Source organism: Eulemur rufifrons, chromosome 30 (genome assembly GCF_041146395.1).
Source record: "Eulemur rufifrons isolate Redbay chromosome 30, OSU_ERuf_1, whole genome shotgun sequence".
NCBI classification, from domain to species: domain Eukaryota; kingdom Metazoa; phylum Chordata; class Mammalia; order Primates; family Lemuridae; genus Eulemur; species Eulemur rufifrons.
Genome location: NC_091012.1, coordinates 137,325,370 through 137,345,624, shown reverse-complemented (window position 1 = coordinate 137,345,624; position 20,255 = coordinate 137,325,370). Strand labels below are relative to the sequence as shown.

The 20,255-nt window shown below is 43.5% G+C and overlaps 1 protein-coding gene across 1 annotated transcript in view; it reads left to right on the top strand.

Annotated features, from left to right (window-relative positions):
• The first annotated feature begins 262 nt into the window (after positions 1-262).
• The window catches only part of WWC3 (WWC family member 3), a 120,022-nt gene continuing 100,029 nt past the window's right edge, over positions 263-20,255 (top strand). The window contains exon 1 of the mRNA XM_069462849.1: positions 263-534. Within this exon, the coding sequence (XP_069318950.1) occupies positions 263-534 (272 nt within the window). The remainder of the gene's footprint in view (positions 535-20,255) is intronic.

The window sequence follows — 20,255 nt, the reverse complement described above, 5'->3', positions numbered from 1 at the left end:
AGGGGCCACCGGTAGCGGCGGCTGCGGCTGAGACTCCCGGTCTGTGACTTCGCGCGCGACAGCGACCCGGGCAGAGCGGGCGGCGCGGGCAGCGGCGCGCAAGCCCGGGCGGGCGCTGGTGCGCGGGCGCCGGGCGGAGGATGCGCCGGGCGCGGCGGGCGGCTCCCCGCGGCCGCCCCCGCGCCCCGGGCGTCGGGCCTTAGTGCTGGCGGAGGAAGCGGCGCGCGCGGGGCGGCCGGGCGGCGGCGGAGCCCGAGCCGTCATGCCCTGGCTGAGCGGCGGCCGGCGGCGACGGCGGGGACAGCCGCCCGAGGCCCCGCGGGAGCCGCCGCCGCCCGCGCAGCCCCAGCGGGAGCCACCGCCGCCGGCACCCCCGGCCGCAGCCCCCACGCCCCCAGCGCAGCCGCCGAGGGCCCGGGAGAGCGCCGAGCTGCCGCTGCCCTCTGGATGGGAGGAGGCGCGCGACTACGACGGCCGCATCTTCTACATCGACCACAACACGCGCCAGACGTCGTGGATCGACCCCCGCGACCGGTAAGGGGGCCAGCGGGTGGCACTGCCATCGGGGCAGCCGGCCGGCGCCACCGCGGGTGCGCTGGCGACACACCCCGCTCAGCGCGGGGCCGTCAAAAGCCCCGGGGCCCAGGCAAGGATAGGGCGCTTCCACCTCTGGGGCCGGGACTTGCCTGGAACCCTCCTGTCCAGGCTACCATCGTGGCGCCCCCATCCCGTGGGCCCAGAGAGGGATCGAGGACACCCCGGGGGGGCCCTGGGTCTGGGTGAAGATCTTGTGTCCCCGGGGCCGGGTAAGAATCCGCCCCCTATACCCCTACTCCCAGGGCTCTGACCGAGGATCGAGGTGCCCCCTCTCTGGGCCTCGAGGCCCCAGAGCGCGGAGGTCAGGCCTCCTCCTGGTCCCCCACCGCGGGGCGGACACTCTGACTTGATTCCCTCACGTCACCCGCTGTCCGGCGCCTAGGAGCTGGGCGCCTGGAATTTCCTCTCTTGGGGCTGACAGATGGCCCTCTTTTCCTTTTTTTGCTGCAGCCTCTCCCATCTCTGCCTGGGGCCTCTGCGGCCCACCACCGGGGCTCTGGCTCCGCAGGCGTTCCGGCCCCGCGGTGGCAAGATGAGGCTGTCACCTTGGATCACAAACGTGCGCCCCACATTCGGGGCGCAGGTTCCCTGCCTGGCGGGCTCAGCCTGGTTTTCATCCAAAGCCTGATGCCAGACAGGCACTTGAGGGATTCCCAACCCTTTTGGAGTTGGGCGAGTCTGTTCCCAAACTCTGTTGGTTGTTCTATAGTGCCTGAAAAATCAAGCGAGTTAAAGTTCTGTTTGAAATAGCCTTCTGTACTGCAGCCAGCATAGAATATGATTAGTCCCATATGCTTTTGGAATAAACGAAAAACAAGAGCTGTATTTTAAATTTCTTTTTTGTGCAAGATATACATGGGGTACAAAGCTGTCTTATTCACGTAGAAGAATCGGATCAAATAAAAACGGATTCTTCTAAAAGCACTACCAGATTTCATTTAGTTAGTTTCACGTAGTGAAACTTTTCCTTAACTTTTTGCTCGATTGTCTACTGGCTTCAATGGTTCAGCTGCTTTTAGAGAGACGTATTTTTTGTGGAATTGGGAATTCTGTGGAAACCAAGTGTTTCCACTGGTTATCTGATATCTTGTCCTCTCTAGAGCAATTTCTCTCAGTCCAGGGCCTGAGTGCCAAAAAGGAAATACCGGAGGCTTCCCAGTGATTTCAAGACTTGAAAAGGCCCAGTGTGGTGACATTGTGCCTGCTTCCTCCTACCTACACAGGAAAGGCAGCCTGCATGGCACTGACATTTGAAAATAAACTTTTGAGGAGAGAAGCTGCTGAAGTGTTTGAAGATTTCTCTGGGTTCAGATAGGAAAAAACAAAACAAAACAAAAGGATCGTGGTTCCCTAACTTTCTCCCTGACCATTGCAGACCTCTGGACTCAGAAACTTATATAAATCCTAAGCCAATTTCATAGGTTAAAAAGATGCTTAGTTATTTTGAAAATCAGGTGAGATCATATTATAATTTTAACCCAAGGCTAGAGCCCCAGCTGTTTGATCAAGCCTTGGAAGGTTCTGGAATTGGTAGAACTGCTTGGAATGCAGTCCTTTTATACCATATGTCTGTTAAAATCCCAAACAACTGGAAAATGAACCAATTAAAAATAGTGTTTTGCTTAGAAAAGGCTAAGGCTCATTTTCTGAGGGTGATATAAAACAGTTGTGTGTGTGTGTGTGTGTGTGTGTGTGTAGATTCGTGCTGAAAGATAAAAATGTAAGTATTTTTGTTTGAATGGTATAACCTGCAACATAGTTGAGCAGACCCTACAAAAGTCAGCTTGTAGAATCTTTGTTTCCATGTATTTCATACACATTTCCTATGTTCCTTTTTCCAGAAATCTGTTTGTTAACTGAATAACATTTTTTCACTCTTTTCAGACATCACTTATGCTACAGATTTTTAAAAAGTCCTGTTTCAAATGCTAAAAGTGTCGATTGAGTGAACAAAAGTGAATATTTTACATTTTTTGTAAAGTAAAAACATGTGTGTACTTTTATGAGACATTGTTTTTATAGTGAGTGAAAATTCAGCAGGGGACAGCTTGAACTTCAGCTCCCATAATACCTTGCCCGAAATATGTATGGAATGTTCAGCAAGCCACAAACATTTAAGTGGAGTCTGCCAAAGGCTGTAATAATCATTCTTCTTACTCTTTCAAAACAGAACATTTGCCGATTTTTATAGGTGACCTGTTATCCTTTAAAGTTGTAATTAACTTTTATTATATGCAAAGAACTGTATGTCAGAGTGCAGTGTTTTCTCCATGTGTATCTGACAGTTAAAACCCTTTTTAAGTCCAACCAGAAAATGTTGTTCAAGAAATGAGGACTTTCACCAAACAGCTTCCAAATAGAGAACTGACAGGACAGAGACGAATAAATAGGAGTTTTAAAAAAGAAAATGCAATTATGGAGGAATAAATAAATGCATGTAGTAGGTTAGGTGAAAATTGTTGACATTAAACATCATTTTATATATAATTTAGTAAAAACTTTATAGCATAAAATATGCTGCTGTAAGCAAAGTAACTGAGGGCCAAGGGTTGTATACAAAATCTCTTTAGAGTTTTATAGTAATTCCGTTCGGTGCTGTGTTTAACAGCATTTGATATTGCCAGCTCAGAGCATGTTGGTGAATAATTGTAACTCTACTTTTTAAAGTTGCAACAAAGGAGATATAAGCTAAAGGAAACATCTTTACAGATGTGGCTACAGATGTGCAAAAAAATCTCAGTATTTTAAAAACAGAATTTTTTAGTTTGATTATGAACCTATCTCAGGTTTAAATTCACTATTTCTATGTATCAGTACTGTGCATATAATTTTCATAGTTTATTGGGAATCATACCCAAAAACTTTGTTAAAAAATATAAAGTTAACTTGCCATTTCTATGGCTGGTAGTTTCCTTCATGGATCTTGTGTGGTTTACATGAGTGGCACACATGTATTCTGCATATATTAACTCAGAGTACAATGACCACCTTATAAAAGGTATTTGCCATTTGGGCAGAAAATATGGGAAGAACATTTTTGCAGTGCCTTCGACAGTTGTGTATGCGTGTGCTTCCTGGGTTGTTTCGATATTATCCTATAGATGGGCTGAGTGGTTGAAACTTAATGTTCTGTTTCCTATAACTCAGTTGGAGTTGTACAGTACTGAAAATGCCAGCTTCTGGCAGCTTAAGAATGATGGAAAATATCACATTTGAGACCAAAGCAGAGTGTAAATGATCATGATGATGGTGGAAACCTAAGATTAAATCATGGTATAAACTTTTGGGGGCCCATTTGTTCACTAGATGGGATTTGACCTGTGCTACATGGAGGAATTCTGTGGTATCTTAAAAGTCTTCTGAACAGGCTTTTGCTTTAAGGAGAAAACAGTCCATGGATCTGGAATTTGCCAGGTCGGAGCCCCATTTAACAGAGCCAGATAACATCATTGCTGCCTTCTTGGAATCTTTATTCAGTATTAACTAATAGGAGGTTTACTATATTTATCCCACAGAGTCTATTTCTTGATTATTTAAATTGTCCTGATGGAGCTTTTTGAAACACAAGTAATGATTTCTCCATTTTTTCATTCTTTAGATTACAGGTAGCATTTGTGTGAACATGGGGGAGCATCTTGGTTTTAAAACCATAAGGGTCAGCCCCTGGAAGAATCTTCTCTTGCTTCCATTTAAATCATCAACACCCACTTGTTGGTCTAATGTCTTTCTTTTCCTTACCTTTTTTTTTTTTTTTAAAGAAAAGTGAATGGAAAAGTCATTTCCAAAAATAGCTCCTGGATGTTTGGAAATCTCCAAGTTTCCTTCTCTTTCCTTTCACTCTGATTTGGGAAGTGGAAATAACATGTATCACCGTCTCTGCTAGGTTCTACTTCAGGAGCCTGTGGGTCAAGTGATGTGTTTAAGGTCACTTGGTGAGCCTGGGGTGGGCTTTTTGACTTCTAGCCTGGGTACTTTTTGCTAATGTTGGCTGTCTTTCCAGTAAATTCAGTAAAACTAATCTGGTGGAATATAATCAAAGTTAAATTCTACTGAGTTCATTTATCCCTATTTAAATCTAAAAAAGTGAAGAAATATTTATGTAGATTCTTGGCCTCCTGTGTGCTGGGATGGTATGTGAAGACCAAGTTTCTCTGGGAGATAGGAGACAGGAGACAGACACATAAAATGGAGACAGTAATAGTCACAAGGCATCCCAGGATTAATTCAATTCCTCAGGTGGTGATCACTTCCAAGCAGAGGAGGGAGGGCTCACTTGAACCTTGGGTGCTTTTTCTCCTTGTCCATTCATCTCCCTGAGTGAGGGTTTCTAAAGTTTTTACAGCAGCACAGGGCCAGATAAAGGGGAACAGGAGAAAAGTGCTTGAGGTGAGGAGGTGCTGGATGTGTTTGCAGTCAATGAGGGAATTGGCAGTGTGACCCAGGGTTTTCACATAACAGTGGTAAGACCTGAGCAATACCATGTAGCTCAGAATACCACAGCTTTGGGGTTAGAAGAGCTAGGATCATGCGTTCAAACTCTTCTTTCCCACTTGAGAGCCACAACCAAGGGGTGTGTTTGCCAGTAGTGTTAGAAGGGTAGGGACTTGAACTGGGGTCTTCTGACCCACAATCCAGTGCTCTTTTTAGTATGTCACCTAACTGCCCAATCCCCACTCATTTTTAAGCATCATGCCTCTGTTCATTTGTTCATTCATTCCTCCATTCATTTATTCAGCAACTCTTTGTGGCCTAGCCTCTCAGTCTAAGGCAGGGGTCCCCAACCTATGGTGAGTTGTATAATTATTTCATTATATATTACAATGTAATAATAATAGAAAGAAATAGAAATAAAGTGCACAATAAATGTAATGCGCTCGAATCATCCTGAAACCGTCCCCCCCGCTCCCCGTCAGTGGAAAAATTGTCTTCCATGAAAGCGGTCCTTGGTGCCAAAAAGGTTGGGGACCGCTGGTCTAAGGGACTCTTCCAGGATTCAGGACTCCAGTGGTGAACAGCACCAGACAGGCCCCTGCCTCCGTGGGGCTTACCCTGTGCTCGTGTCCTTTTCCATGAGGACACCGTGCTGTCCCTGCCTATGGGTCTCTCCCAGCTGGGATCCCATGGCTCTGCAATTGTGGTGGACATATGCTGAGTGCTCTACATGTACGTGGATGTTTTCATGGAAAGTCTAAGGTGGCTGCACGAGGTGTAGGCGGACCCATGATGGAACCGAGGCCAAGGGAGGTTGACTTAGTGGCCTCACTGCCAATGAGGGACAGCGTCTGTTTGATTCCTGAGTTGAGCCCTGGTCCCCTGCCTGTGCTGGCCCGTCCCTTGGCTGGGTAACTGTGTGCCCCTTGCACCTTGTTACACTCACTGGTTAGGTTTTTAAATTTTTTTTTATTGAGGTAAAATATACATATATAATTTACCATCCTTACCATTTTTAAGTGTGCAGATCAGTGGTAATAAATACATTTATATTCTTTTTTTCCCCTCCCTCTCCCCTTCCCCACTGGTTATTTTTATCTTATGTTCATATTGTTTGATATTTAATCCCTCCTATGGTATAATGGGACCTCAAAGATGTCCACGTTCTAGTCCCTTAAACCTGTTGCTAAATTACCCTCCATGGCAAAAGAGACTTTGCAGATGTGATTAAGTTAAGGATCCTGAGCTAGGGAGATGAACCTGGATTATTTGGGTGGGCCGGTGTCATCACAGGAGGCCTTACCAGGAGAGAGGCAGGAGGGTGAGGTCAGAGATGTGACAGCGGAAGCAGAGATTGGAGTCAGGTGGCCATGAGCCAAGGAATGCAGGCAGTTTCTAGAAGCTGGAAAAGGCGAGGAAATGGATTCTTCCCTGGAGCCTGCAAATGGGAGGCAGCCCTGCTGACACCTTGATTTTAGCTGAGTGAAACTGATTTTGGATTTCTGACCTCCAGAACTGTAAGATAATAAATTTGTTTTATTTTAAGCCATTTGGTTTGTGGCAATTTGTTTCGGCATCAGTAGGAAACTAACACACCCCCGTGTGATGTTTTCCCAGTGAGAATGGAAGCATCTGGACAGCTTGGTGTCTTTGATAACAACCACAACAGCTGACATTTATTACATGCTTAGGCATGTCCTGTGTCAAGCATTTTACATGCATTTTCTCTCCTTGGTTCTTCACAATACCCCTAGTGGGTCCTCATTTCCTGTGGACTGGGCATGGAGTCTCATCACGTTGGGACTCACATCAGATGAGATGCACCAAATCCTATCTGATGAGCTAGCCAAATATGGGGGTGGGCGCAGGCTAGATTTCTGAGAGAAGGGGACAGTTGGAAACCATTGGTTTTCTTGGGTGGTGACAGCCCTGAGCTAGAGAGGTCGGGGCACTAGGGCTAGAAAAGGCGGGGATTATGTCAGAGAAATTGTGAAGGAAACAAGAAGTGCAGAGGATTTACCTAGTGCTTGAATTAAGGCAGGTGAAACCAGAAGGGGCCAAAGGAATCTTGCTAACATTGGAGGAGAGGCTGAGACTCATGGGGCCAACCTAACTTCTGTTAACCTCACTCAGAAGCCTTCATTGTTTGTTGCTGTCATTGTGTGTGTTCTATAACTTGGTTACGTGGAGCCATTAAAGTTACTGTATTGCTGATGCACAGTGTCCTAAAAGGTATCCAAACCAAGAAAATGTTACTTTAGACCAGGGTTTCTCAACCTTGGCACTATTGGTATTTGGGGTGGGGTAATTCGTGGTTGTAGGGGACTGTCATGTCTAGCATAGGATGTTTAGCAGCATCACTGGCCTCTATCTCCTAGGTCTAGATGCTAGTAGCAAACTTCCCCGGACCCCTGCAAGTTCTGATAGAATGTAGATGTTGCCAAATGCCCCTGTGGTGGGGGGAGGAGGTTGGAGTCAGGCTGGAGCCTTGAGCCAAGGAATGTCTCCAGACATTGCCAGATGTCCTCTGGGAGACAATATCTCCTGCTTGAGAACCTGAGCTACCTCTATCTACCTGGTTACAATGATTCATCTTTAGCAGCTGAATTTGTTTTGAGCAGATTGTTATTTCCTGAGATGCTACACAAAGGCCTTATTTCTGTGATTCCATGAAGAACAGATGTTAAATACATTTATATGAAAAACCAGTATATGAGGCTGGGCGCAGTGGCTCACGCCTGTAATCTTAGCACTTTGAGAGGCCGAGGCGGGAGGACTGCTTGAGCTCAGGAGCTCGAGACCAGCCTGAGCAAGAGTGAGACCCCGTCTCTACTAAAGAGAGAAAGAAATTAGCCAAACAACTAAAAATAGAAAAAATTAGCTGGGCATGGTGGCATGTGCCTGTAGTCCCAGCTACCCGGGAGGCTGAGGCAGGAGGATCGCTTGAGCCCAGGAGTTTGAGGTTGCTGTGAGCTAGGCTGATGCCACAGCACTCTAGCCCAGGCAAGAGAGTGAGACTCTGTCTCAAAAAACAAACAAACAAACAAACAAACAAAACCAGTATATGAAACTGGGAACATATTAATGTGCATGTATTCTTCAATTCTTAGAATACTCTCAATTGATAGGCATTTACTGACTGTCAAGGGTATACATGTATGCAGTGCAACAGAAGAAAATGAATCTGTTTACACTTCAATGCTCTGTAGCAACCTAGAGAGCCGGCCTGGCCTTTTGAATGTGTGTGTGTGTGCGCACGTGTGCATGCGCCGGTCTGTGGGGTAGGGGTGGGGATGGGGATGGGGATCAGGCTGCCTAAGATGCCCTGAGCTGTTCATTGCCCCTTTCTGTGGTTGAAGGAGGGGTGAGAGGAGTGCTTCTGTCTTTGCTCAGAAGATCTAGACATACAGAACAAGGACATTTCAAAAGGCCGCTTATGGAGCTATGGAATCTCCAGCATTTTCCATCTGGAGGGTTCTCTTTATTTCCCTAAAGCAGAAGGGGCTGAGGGAGAGAATGGGGATGAGGGAGGAATGATGATGTCGAGAGAGTACGGGGAGCTGACTGCACCAGCCCCCAGGCTACCTGCCCTGTAGTGTCAGTGGGTGGATCTTACCTGGGGAGAGCACCCACCAACCTGAGTGAGCTTTCCATTCCAGGCTGCCATTTTCAGGCTGCCTGGAGCTCGACCAGGAAACCACATAGCCACTGCAGGAGACTCTTTCTGTCACTTAGAGCTCTGTTCCATGGACAGGTGCCTGTCCCTAGTGCAGGGGGAGCCTCAGAGTGTGGGGTCAATTGGATTTGCCCTGAAAATTATCTCTGTTTTAAAAAATTGAGATATTCACATACTATAAAAGTTACAATTTAGTGGGTTTTGGCATATTCATAAAGTTGTGCAACTGTCACCACTAATTCTTATCACCCCCAAAAGAAACCCTGTGTTCATTAGTAGTCACTCCCCATGCCCCTAAGCCCCAAAGCCCCTGGCAACCACGAATCTGCTTACCATCTCTATAGAGTTGCCTGTTCTGGACATTTCACAGGGACTTCCCTGTATATTTCTTTGCACCTTCCTGTGAATCTAATTATTTCAAAACAAAAAGTTTAAAAAAGAAATTGGAGAATGAAGGCACCAAGCAGAGATCCACTTATTTACAGTTAAAAAAATAAACCTTTGAATCATCTCCTTTCCTTTAACTCATTTCAATTTTATTCTGCTTTGTCTATATAGTACTTAGCATGTAATAGGTCCTCAATACATGTTTGTTGAATGTAATTATGCGTGTAGAGATAGGTTTATTTATAATGATCATTTTGTATTACTGTATTTCACTGAGTTTTTCTCATGTACAGCATTCTAGAGTTCTCAAAAGCAGTCTCTCCTTGCAAGCTGTCAGAACCCCCATTTTGTTAGGGTGGCCACTCCTTGTCTTGACTCTAGGGATGTGACTCTCTCTGCAGCTCCCAAGGAAGTCCTGATTGCTCTAAGCCAATGGGTCTCTACTAAGGAGGATCCCTTCCCCCGCACCACAGGGGCATTTGGCAACATTTAGAGACATTTTTGGTTGTTATCAACTGGGGGTTAATTCTACTGGCATCTAGTGGGTAGAGGTCAAGGGTGCTGCTAAATGTCATACAATGCACAGGGCAGTCCCCACCATAACAAGGAATGATCCAGCCTCAAATAGCAATAGTGCCTGAGAGGGCTCTAAGCCAGTCATACGGTATCTAGGCCTGCAGTTGGCTGAGGCAGGAGCACATGACCCAGACCTGTCCAGTGAGCTGTGAGGGGAGGTGTGGGAGGCATGGCTGGGGAGAAGGCTTCTTGTCCCCACAGACCTATGTGGAGGGAACCCCTGCTAATTGCTGCTCTGTCTCCATGTAAACCTGGAGCTAGGCAGCCCCGTTGCTGGCACAAAACCCAGGAGGGAGCTGGGTGAGAAGCTGAGGGTGGTGGAGTGGAAAGACGGAATTTTTGATAGGGTGGGTGGATGGATGAATTAAACTTCTGGAGCTGTCTGCCCTCAGTATCTTTTCTCATGTGAAATGTGAGATAACAGCGTCTCCTTATCCTTTAAGGCCGACTGAATCAGAGTTTCTGTTTTTTTTGAAGCCAGCTAAGGCTTTCTCACTCATGTGTTTTCTATCCCTTGTTGCCCCATAGATTTTATCATTGGCATTCTTATTGGGGGCGTAGGCTGCCACCGAGCAGCTATACACTTGCTTATTAAATATTCCTCTATTTCTCACCATTTAGATTGTCTCCTGATATCTATGATTCTGTAAGACTATAATTATAATGCTGCTTATGTGCAGTTATTTTCTCTGTAGATTTTTTTTTCATGTTTGCCTTAGGAGACAGTTCTAGGCATGGGATAAATACAACCTAGTGTTTTTTATTTGTTTTAATACACTTGTATTTTGGAATGTTTTAGAGTTACAGAAAAGTTGCAAAGACTGGACAGTTTTCCCATTGTTGACATCTCATATCAGCATGGTGTATTTGTGAAAACTAAGACGCCAACCTTGATACATTACTGTTAATCAAACTCTAGACATTTGGATTTCCCCAGCTTTTCCACTAATGTTCTTTTTCTGTTCTAGTGATTTCTAAAACTATTAAATTGTTATTTGTATGGTTCAACCGAATATTTTTAAGTTTGTCCTATGTGTGTTTTGTGGGTATTCTTTCATACAATTGACAGCCTTACTAGACTTGCTCCAAGGTTTCATGGTAGAATGCAGGGATTCTAGAGGATTTTGGGATCATAGACCCTGGGAAATCTGACACAAAGTAGGGATTCTGTGCAGAAAAAGGCACTAGTACACGGAAGCTTGCATATGCTTCCAGGAGGGTTATAGATCTCTGGAAGCCCAGCTGTGGTTCCCAAAATAGTGAAAGCTTGGTTTGAAATGAGCAGACACCCCCAGAGATGCCTGCCACACACTCACTCTGTAAGTATTGTTGAATGAATGCATGCTCACGTATTTACCATCACTAGCCTGGCTATGTCATAAAGGATTCACTCAACAGCAATTCTGGGAGAACCTTCCATACTTTCTCCAACTTTTTCCTGGCCTCACACCCAATCCTGCTTTAAACAGTGGTATGCAGCCACTATATACGATCCCTAAGTACTAGATAGGTTTCGAATGAAAAGGGAAGCTATGTGATGAACCTCAAAAATGTGATGCTAAGTGAAGGAAGCAGATGCAAAGACAACATAATTGTACGATTTGATTTCTACCAGGTGTCCAGAAGAGGCAAATTTATAGAGATGGGAAGTGGATTAGTGGTTGCCTAGGGCAGAGGGTGGGAAGCGGTGGTGATTGCAGATGGGCCTAAGACAGGGGTCCCCAACCTATGGTAAGTTGTATAATTATTTCATTATATATTACAATGTAATAATAATAGAAATAAAGTACACAATAAATGTAATGCACTTGAATCATCCCCAAACCATTCCCCTCTCCTCGGTCTGTGGAAAAATTGTCTTCCATGTAAACGATCTCTGGTGCCAGAAAGGTTGGGGACCGCTGACCTAAGAGATTTTATTGGAGTGGTGGAAATGTACTAAACTTGGATTGTGTGTTGCACAACTCAGTAAATTTACTACAAATCATTGAATTGTACATGTAAAATGAGAAGGGTTTATGGTATGCAGATTATACCTCAATAAAGTTGTTTACAAACAAAATGTAAAGCAAACTTGCTTTTAAATTTAGGTGGTTACCTTGATTTGGTAGTTGGAGAGACCAGACTATGTAGATTAGACTTGGCAGCCTGTAACAATGCTAAAAGCTTTTTTGGGCTTCTCGAAACATCCACACAATTGCCAGGGAAGCTTGCCAAGAAGCCACATGTTAACATTGCCCAGGAGTTTTGCCAACTGTAAGGGGAGAATAAATACTACCATGTAACAACCTGATAATTATTACTAGATTAAGAATATAGTTGGTTTTCAGTAAGGCAACTAATTTTTTCATTCAGAGGCATTTATCTTATAGGATGACTCATTAGTACCACTGTTTGTTTTAGTAAAGTCGAAGTGATATCTGGTTACCTGGAAGTATTTGGAGTCAAATAAATTTTGTGGATAAAGGACCAATTGATACTTGGGCCTTTAAATATCAACTTTCTTTTCTTTCACACATTTTTGGAAGCACCTCTTAAAATTCTATTACATACTTTTTGTTTCTTCTTAGATATATTAAGATAATGTGATGTTTTCTTGATTGTGTTTGTACAGGTGAACATCGAAGTTGATATGTCCCAGAATTTACAACAGGTCCTTGAATAATGTTTTGCTATGACATTGATGAGAAAAAAAGAAATTGATTCTCAGCCAGGGCCACTGTCTATATTGAGTATGCATGTTCTCCCCATGTCTGTGTAGGTTTTCTCCAGGTACTCTGGTTTCCTCCCACACTCCAAAGATGTGCATGTTATGTGAATTGGTGTGTCTACATGCTCCTAGCGTGAGTGAGTCTGGGTGTGTGTGAGCATGCTCTGTGATGGCATTGTGTCCTGGCCAGGGCGAGTTCCCACCTTGTGCCCTGAGTTGCTGGGGCAGATAGGCTCCAGCTACCCACGACCCTGAACTGAAATAAGTGGGTTGGAAAATGAATGAGTGAATGAACACAAGTTATTGTCAAATAAAAATTCATGAAGTCTATGATAATCATACAAGTACAGGACAATAAACAATGTGGCATGAAAGGGCTCCAGGAACCCACCACATTTGTGATTGTTTGTTTGTTTCTGAGACAGAGTCTTGCACTGTCACCCAGGCTGGAGTGCAGTGGCCTCATCACAGCTCACTGCAACCTTGGACTCCTGGGCTCAAGTGATCCTCCTGCCTCAGCCTCCTGAGTAGCTGTGACTATAAGCGCATGCCACCATGCCTGGCTAATTTTTCTAATTTTTGTAGAGACAGGGTCTCGCTCTTGCTCAGGCTGGTCTCAAAGTCCTGTCCTCAAGCGATCCTCCCACCTCAGCCTGCCAGAGTGCTAGGATTACAGGTGTGAGCCACCGCACCCGTCCTATGATTATTTTTGAACTGTGAGGTGGTAGGAGGTACTCCTGACAGTTTTGCTTTGCAAACATTTATTCCTTGATTTAATCCATCACCACTATGACCCCTATCACTCACTGATTCACCAAAAATTGAGTAAATCATTATCTTACTTGTTTTTATCAATCTTTCTTAAATGTATAGATAGCTCACGTTTATTTCAATATTTAATATTAGAAATGGTTTGGTCTTTATTTAGAAGTTTGGTGATGTTTTTGTGACCAGAAATATGCTGTAGGAACTTAACTCTTGTTTATATCAATTAGCCTATGGTAAAACTGGCTTTTTTAATACGTCGTTTCTCTTAAAGTTGCAGTTTCTAGGAACCCACTGACGATGTTAAGTGAGGACTTACTGTACCACTAACCACAGGGACCACCCAAGTGTTGGTAGTCCTGATTTCAGAGATGGATAGCCTTGAGTCTGATTCCTGGCACTGCCATTTGCTGTGTCCCCTAAGGCAGGTTATTTGGGCTCTCTGAACCTCAGTTTCCTCTTCCATAAAATGGGGGCAAAGTGTTTGTCTTTGAGGTTGTTTCAAAGATTCAGTAAGATTTGGTAAAGCACTTAGGTCAGTGTCTAGTGTAGAACAAGCACTCACATGTTACTTGTTCTTGTCTTATTAAACAGTCATTCACCTTTGGGATTCTCCAGTGTCTTTACCCTTCTGCCTTTTAAAATTTTCTTCCTCCATTATGTTACTTTTGCAGAGTTGCTTCGTTAGTTTCCTCTTAGGTAGCACTGGAGGCTCATCAGTGTAAAGACAAGTAAGTGCTCAGACTTCATAACTATTTTTCCTCTCTGCTTGCAGCTGGTCTTTGCATTCTCTTGGTTTTGTGGCTGGGGAAGTAAAGTTGCTGGAAATGAAATGTTACTACAGAGATACAACAGATTAGAGCAGAATCATCCAGATTTTTCTGTCAAGGGCCAGATGTAAATATCTCTGGCTTTGTAGGCCGTAGGATTCTGTTGCAACTGCTTAACTCTGCTGCTGTAGCGCAGAAGCAGCTGTAAAAATGCGTAAATGAATGGGCCTGCCTCTGTTTCAATAAAACTTTATTTATAAAGACAGGAGGCAGGCCGGATTTGGCCTGAGGGCAGTTTGCCACCCCACGATTAATATCATGCTTGTTTGTTTACCATGTTGATACAGTCCCACAGTGACGGACTGCATATACAATGATGGTCCCATAAGATTATACCATATTTTTATTGTACCTTTTCTATGTTTAGATCCACAAATACTCACCATTGTGTTACAGTTGCCTATAGTATTTGGTACAGTAACCTGCTGTACAGGTGTGTAGCCTAGGAGCAGTAGGCTATAGCATATAGGCTAGGTGTATAGTAGGCTATACTATCTAGGTTTGTGTAAGTACACTCTAGGATGTTTGCACAATGACAAAATCACTTAACAGCACATTTCTCGGAATGTATCCCAGTCATTAAATGACACTTGACTGTACAACCAATGCTTTTGTGTCATAAACTTTCATTATTGTTGCATTAGCTTGGCTACAAATCTGAAAATACCCTGAATATATACAGAATTATTGATTTCTAGGTGTGGATGTCATCATGTTCCAGAACTTGGAATTTGTAGCACTCAGTGATGTTAGAGACTTTAAAAACATTCATATTATATGATTAAACCTTGTTCCATAACTAATAGTCACTTAGTACTGGGCAGATGTTATAGGAGAAGCTGATTGAAGGTCAAAATCTTCAGCCACATCTTCTCAGTGTTCTTGTACAGTGTCTATGAGGCAGTCTTCATATGTGTATCAACAGCTTTTAGATGTACATTTATAAGTACAGGTGAACTTACTTTGGGGATAAAATGAAGTTTGCCCAGATCACTGTGCTGTTTGGGTCTCGGAAGGAAGCTCTCAGAGCAAAGAGAAAGTTCTTGCTCTTATGGGGCTCATGTGCCAGTTGTGGGAGATGGGAAAGTGGGTGAAACAGGGTTAGAGAACAGCGGAGAACAGTTAACAGTTAACATCAACATTAGCTTAGATAGTTTCCTAGCAGCATGTGCCTGAAGCTGTAGAAGATTTTCCTTCCTTTAGATTTACTAATTCCACTGAAATAGTGGTGGTTCTCAGCCAGAGGTGAGTTAGCCCCCCAGGGGACATTTGGCAATGTCTGGAAACATTTTTGGCTGTCCCAACGTGGGGACGGGGGAGAAGTGTATGCTCCTAACATCTAGTGGGTGGAGCCCAGGGTTGCTGTTCAGCATCCTATGGGGCATAGGATGGTCCCCTCCACAGAGAATGAGCTGGCCTGGTGTCAGCAGTGCTGAGGCTGAGAACCTGCTCTGGGGATCCAACAGTGAGCCATTCGTGGCCAGCCCTTGCCTTTGCCGGGATTCTATCACAATGATGGCAAATAGCAATAACTGAGCATGTCACTATGTCATAGGATGAAAGCAGGGTGAAGTTGATGGGAGTGTGTGGCTGGGTTTGCGTGGTCATTTTGTGGAGGGCATCATGGGAGGCCTGGAATTCAGGTGGCCCTTAAGCCAGTGCCTGCAGCAGGTGAGAAGGGAGCCTGAGGTGTTTGGGGGCAGAGGCTTTCAGGGAGAAGGAACTGCAGGTGCTGAGGTGAGAGCCATGGGCCTGGCAGGAGGGTGGTTGGGACAGGCAGCTCTTGAAGTGCCTGTGGGCCATTGAAGGGACTCTGGTTGTGACTCTGAGAAATCAGGGGAGCCATTCTATTGGGAGGACTTAACATTTTATTTTATCTCTGACTGCTGTGGGGAATTAGGAGGGTGGGAGCTGAGGCAAGAAGACTGGTTAGGAGAAGGCAGCTGTCCTCAGGGCCAGGCGATGGTGGCGCAGGCCAAGGAGGAGGCAGTGAGGATACTCCCAGACCTAGGTGTGGTTTCCTGAGGACCTGAACCCTGCCATTTGTCCCCTGTCTGATTCACTCCTACTCTTGGGGCCCTCCCTCAGAATCCTTGCTGGCTTGAGGAATAAAGGGTTCTGCCAAAGTGGATATCAAGGCTGTAATGCTTGGATCTGCACAGAGGAGCTGAATTTTTTTCCTGGACTGTTTCTCAGCTTTGCTGCTAGTGGTGTAAGGAATTCTGTGGAACAGGAAATGCTGTGTAGTACATGCATTATGCTTTTGTTATTTTAGCAGTTGGGCTGTGTACTTGAAGACAGTGTCTTTAGAAAAGATTTATATGTGCTTTTTGCAGGCCCATATAATAAATTCTTGTGTTTAGAAACTGATATTTTAGTATTGTTTTAAAAAATGGCAACACTTTAAAAATCAGTTACTTTTAGATTGGTTGCTTTCTAATGGCCAGGGCAGTTTGAAATCTAAAATGATAGAGCTCAAGTTCATGGTGGCCAACTCTACAGAGCTTTTCACATTTTTTCCCTGCAGGAGAACATGAATTTTCTTCAGAAGTACTGTGGCACTGTTTTGTTTACTGTAGATATACTGCTTCAGAAGGCACCCCAGATAAATCATTCTGTGATTGACCTGGCCCAGGTTAACCCAAGATTGTCATCTTGTTAATCTCAATATTAAAAGCCAAGGCACCAGAAACCAACACTCCCACCCCATATCATAAACCTCCAAAATGTCACCATGTACATGGCATATTGACAAAAATGTCAAGGATTACCAAGAATAGCTTCTTGCATTCACATGTAGTTACAAGAGAAGGATAGAGTAGCTTTTGCATTTTAAGTTCCACTGCAGTGGCCAGAACCAACAATTCCTGTTTGAACAACTCCCAATGCTTAGCTTTACCTTGTGGCTTTAGACTGACTTACTTTCAATTTTTAAATAAGAACACACGTACTTATTGCTTTTAAAATTATTAATAGAATTCTTTTTGTTATGCCACTTATCACGTAGCTCCTTTAAAAATGTAGATGACACTAAAGTTTCACATAAACATGTGACTGATAAAATACTTATTTTTCCTGAGTCATTGTCAGTGTCTCAGCTCCAAACCTAGTGCCAGCTCAGTAAATATTTGATGGAATCCAAAGTCTGCATTTCCTTCAGATAGGCTAATTTTTCTCTTGTTATATAAAGTAGAGAAACATATCACTTTCTTTCCACCTATTTAGGAGTGGTTAGTATTTTAATAGCTACTATTTCATTTGTTGGAGTGGTCATCCCTTTTCTGCATCAGTGAAAATAACACCCTAGCATTTCACTTCAGGCACAAACACTACTTTTATCTCATTTCTGAAGTTATAGAACCATGTGGATTAATCCCAACCAGTTGGTGGAGAGCCAGAGGTAAGCTGTTTTTTCACCTCCATGACCTATGAGATTAGTTTGTGGATGAACGCTGTCCAAACCCATGGGTAGTTCACAGACAACTGGGATTCCTCAGGAGCTCTTCATTGTCAATGGTGAGATCTTCATTGATTGTTTAACAGAAAAAATCCAGTATGCCTCTGTGTCTTTCCTTTCTTTCCCATTGTCTTTTTTATGTCTCATTGGTGTTGGGTTGTTTTGCCTCTCCACCCTGAGTTAAAGAAGATGTGTTAGCATATTCCAAACTACAGAAATAAATGAAAATCAGGAAATTTTCCATGAAGCAAACCAATGATGTAATTGTACCTCAAGCATAGGAGTTACTGGAATTGGTTTTGAGGAGTGGTTGGCCAATAATCTTTGCAAAGCTGGTAGGTATAAGAAGTGGTTGGGTTTTTTTTATCCCCAGAGAGACAGCCAGCCCTACATTAAAGTTATGGTTCTTGTATTAATTAATGAGTTTTAAAGAAACCGTTGTCCTTAAGTTCTTTTTTCCTCCCATGACTTGCTGTGAAAGTAAAGATGAAACAGAAATGTGACTGTTAGGCCATCATTCTGTTACTAATTAAGTCCTATGCTTATTGAAAAGATGGGATCAAAGTAAGAAATCTCCAGAGGCAGGAAGGAGAAGGTACTGGATAAAGAGGTCAGTTGCACTACAGTTTGTTTACAAAGGAGTAAATGAATGCTATATACAGTGATCCTTCATAATAGCCACCTCTACGCCAGTGGAATTTTTTAATAAAACAATGTCTCACCATCTCTGATCAATATTACTATTACAACACCCGGTTTCTGAAATACCTGTAAGAACTCTTTGCAGTGAACAGAGTTGGAACATTGTAGACTGGAAGCCACTGGCATCATTTCTGTTTCGAGGTCAGTCTTGCTCCTCAGATTTCCTGTACACATCAAAGCATTGGCCCATCAGCAGTCACCTGGCCAGGTCTTTCCTGTGGAGCCACATCTCTGACCGAAGATGGTAAGCCAGCTTCAAGTTAGACCATTCTTTCTTTTGTTGAGCTGGCCACAAAGCTTATTTGGTCCTTGTTGGTTCTCCTGAGCCCATTAATATTTGCCCTTATTTGGTGTTCATAATGAGCACACAGTGGTCCGCTGGTTTTTGATGACAGCTCTTCAGTTTGTTTGAAGTGTTCATCTGTGCAGACTAAACTGTCTGTAGGCCCTTCCATCACCTGGGGGCATGATTTGAAATGCACTCTCTGTTCTGGATAAGTTGCTCTTGAGTGCCTCATAGCTGTGATTTTGCCTTTACCTTCCTTTTCTGAATGTTGCACATCTACTTTCATTATTTTAAAATGCATATATATTTTTTTCAGGGAGAGGGAGGAGTCAGAAATGTCATATTCTGTCCATTATGAGTGTAGCATCAGGTAAAACCCTGAGGTCTTAGCCACAGAAGTGCACCATTTTTGTATTAATTGAAGGTTGTGTATATGTATATACAACATCGTAACCTGGTGGTTTTCAATCCTAGCTGCATATAAGATTAACCTGGGAGCTATATATTTGTATATATTTGTTCTTATACACACACACACACACACACACACGCACACACACACAGCCCCACCCCAGGAGATTCTGATCTGCAGGGCCCAGGAAGCCCCCTGATATTTATTTCCCCCCATTTTTAAAAATTGAGGTAAAATTCATACAAAAGTAATCACTGACCATTTTGAAGTGTACAATTTGGTGGCATTTAGTATGTTCACAGTGTTGTGCAACCACTATGTTTATCCCCCAAAGAAAACCCTGTACTGGTTAAGCAGTCACTCCTCATTCATCCCTATCCCCAGCCTCAGGCACCCTCAGACTTTGTGTCTCTCTGGGTTTGCCTCCTGTGGACATTTCATAGAAAGAGAATCATAGAATACATGCCTTTTTGTGTCTGGCTTCTTTTACTTATCACAATATGTTCAAGAATTCATCCACATTGTAGCATGTACCTGTACTTCATTGCTTTTTATGGCTGAGTAATATTCCATTGTATGGATAGACTACATTTTGTTTATCCACTCATCCACTGATGGACATTTGGATTGTTTCCATCTTTTGGGTGTTGTCCGTAGCGTTACTGTGAACATACATGTATAAGTATTTTTTTGTGTCCCTGCTTTCAATTTTTTAGTGTATATACGTAGGAGTGGGATTGCTGGGTCATATGGTAACTGTGTCTTAACTTTCTGAGGAATTGCCAAGCTGTTTTCCACAGCGGCTGCACTGTTTTACATTCCCACTGGCAATGTAGGAGAGTTCCATTTTCTCTACATCCTTGCCAACACTTACTTAGTATTTTTTTGTTTGCTTTTTTTTTTTAATTTTAAAACGGCTAACCTAGTGAATGTGAAATGGTATCTAATTGTGGTTTTAATGTGCATTTCTCAATGATTAATGACGTTGGGCATCTGTTCATGTGCTTGTTGGCCATTTGTATTGATATATCTTTGGTGAAATATCTGTTCGAGTCCTTTGCCCATTTTAAATTTGGGTTGCCTTTTTGTTTTTGAGTTTTCGGAGTTCTTTATATATTCAGACTAGAATATATAAATATTACTAGAATATGACTAGACCCTTATGAGATAAATGATTCTCGACTGGTGTCCATTTTTGAAATGTGCCCCCAGTGGATTCCATTAGCAACCAGGCTCAAGAACTGATCTGGACCAGTGATTCATTCTTTGGGGCTTCTTACAAAACACCTGGGAAGTTTTCGTAAAAAAAAAACAAAAACATAAAAGCCCTTTCCCTTAAGCCACCCAGGTGATTCAGACAACACAGTCCCACCCCTAAAAGGGAACGGACATAAAACTACATGGCAAAGCAATTGTTTAACGAAGG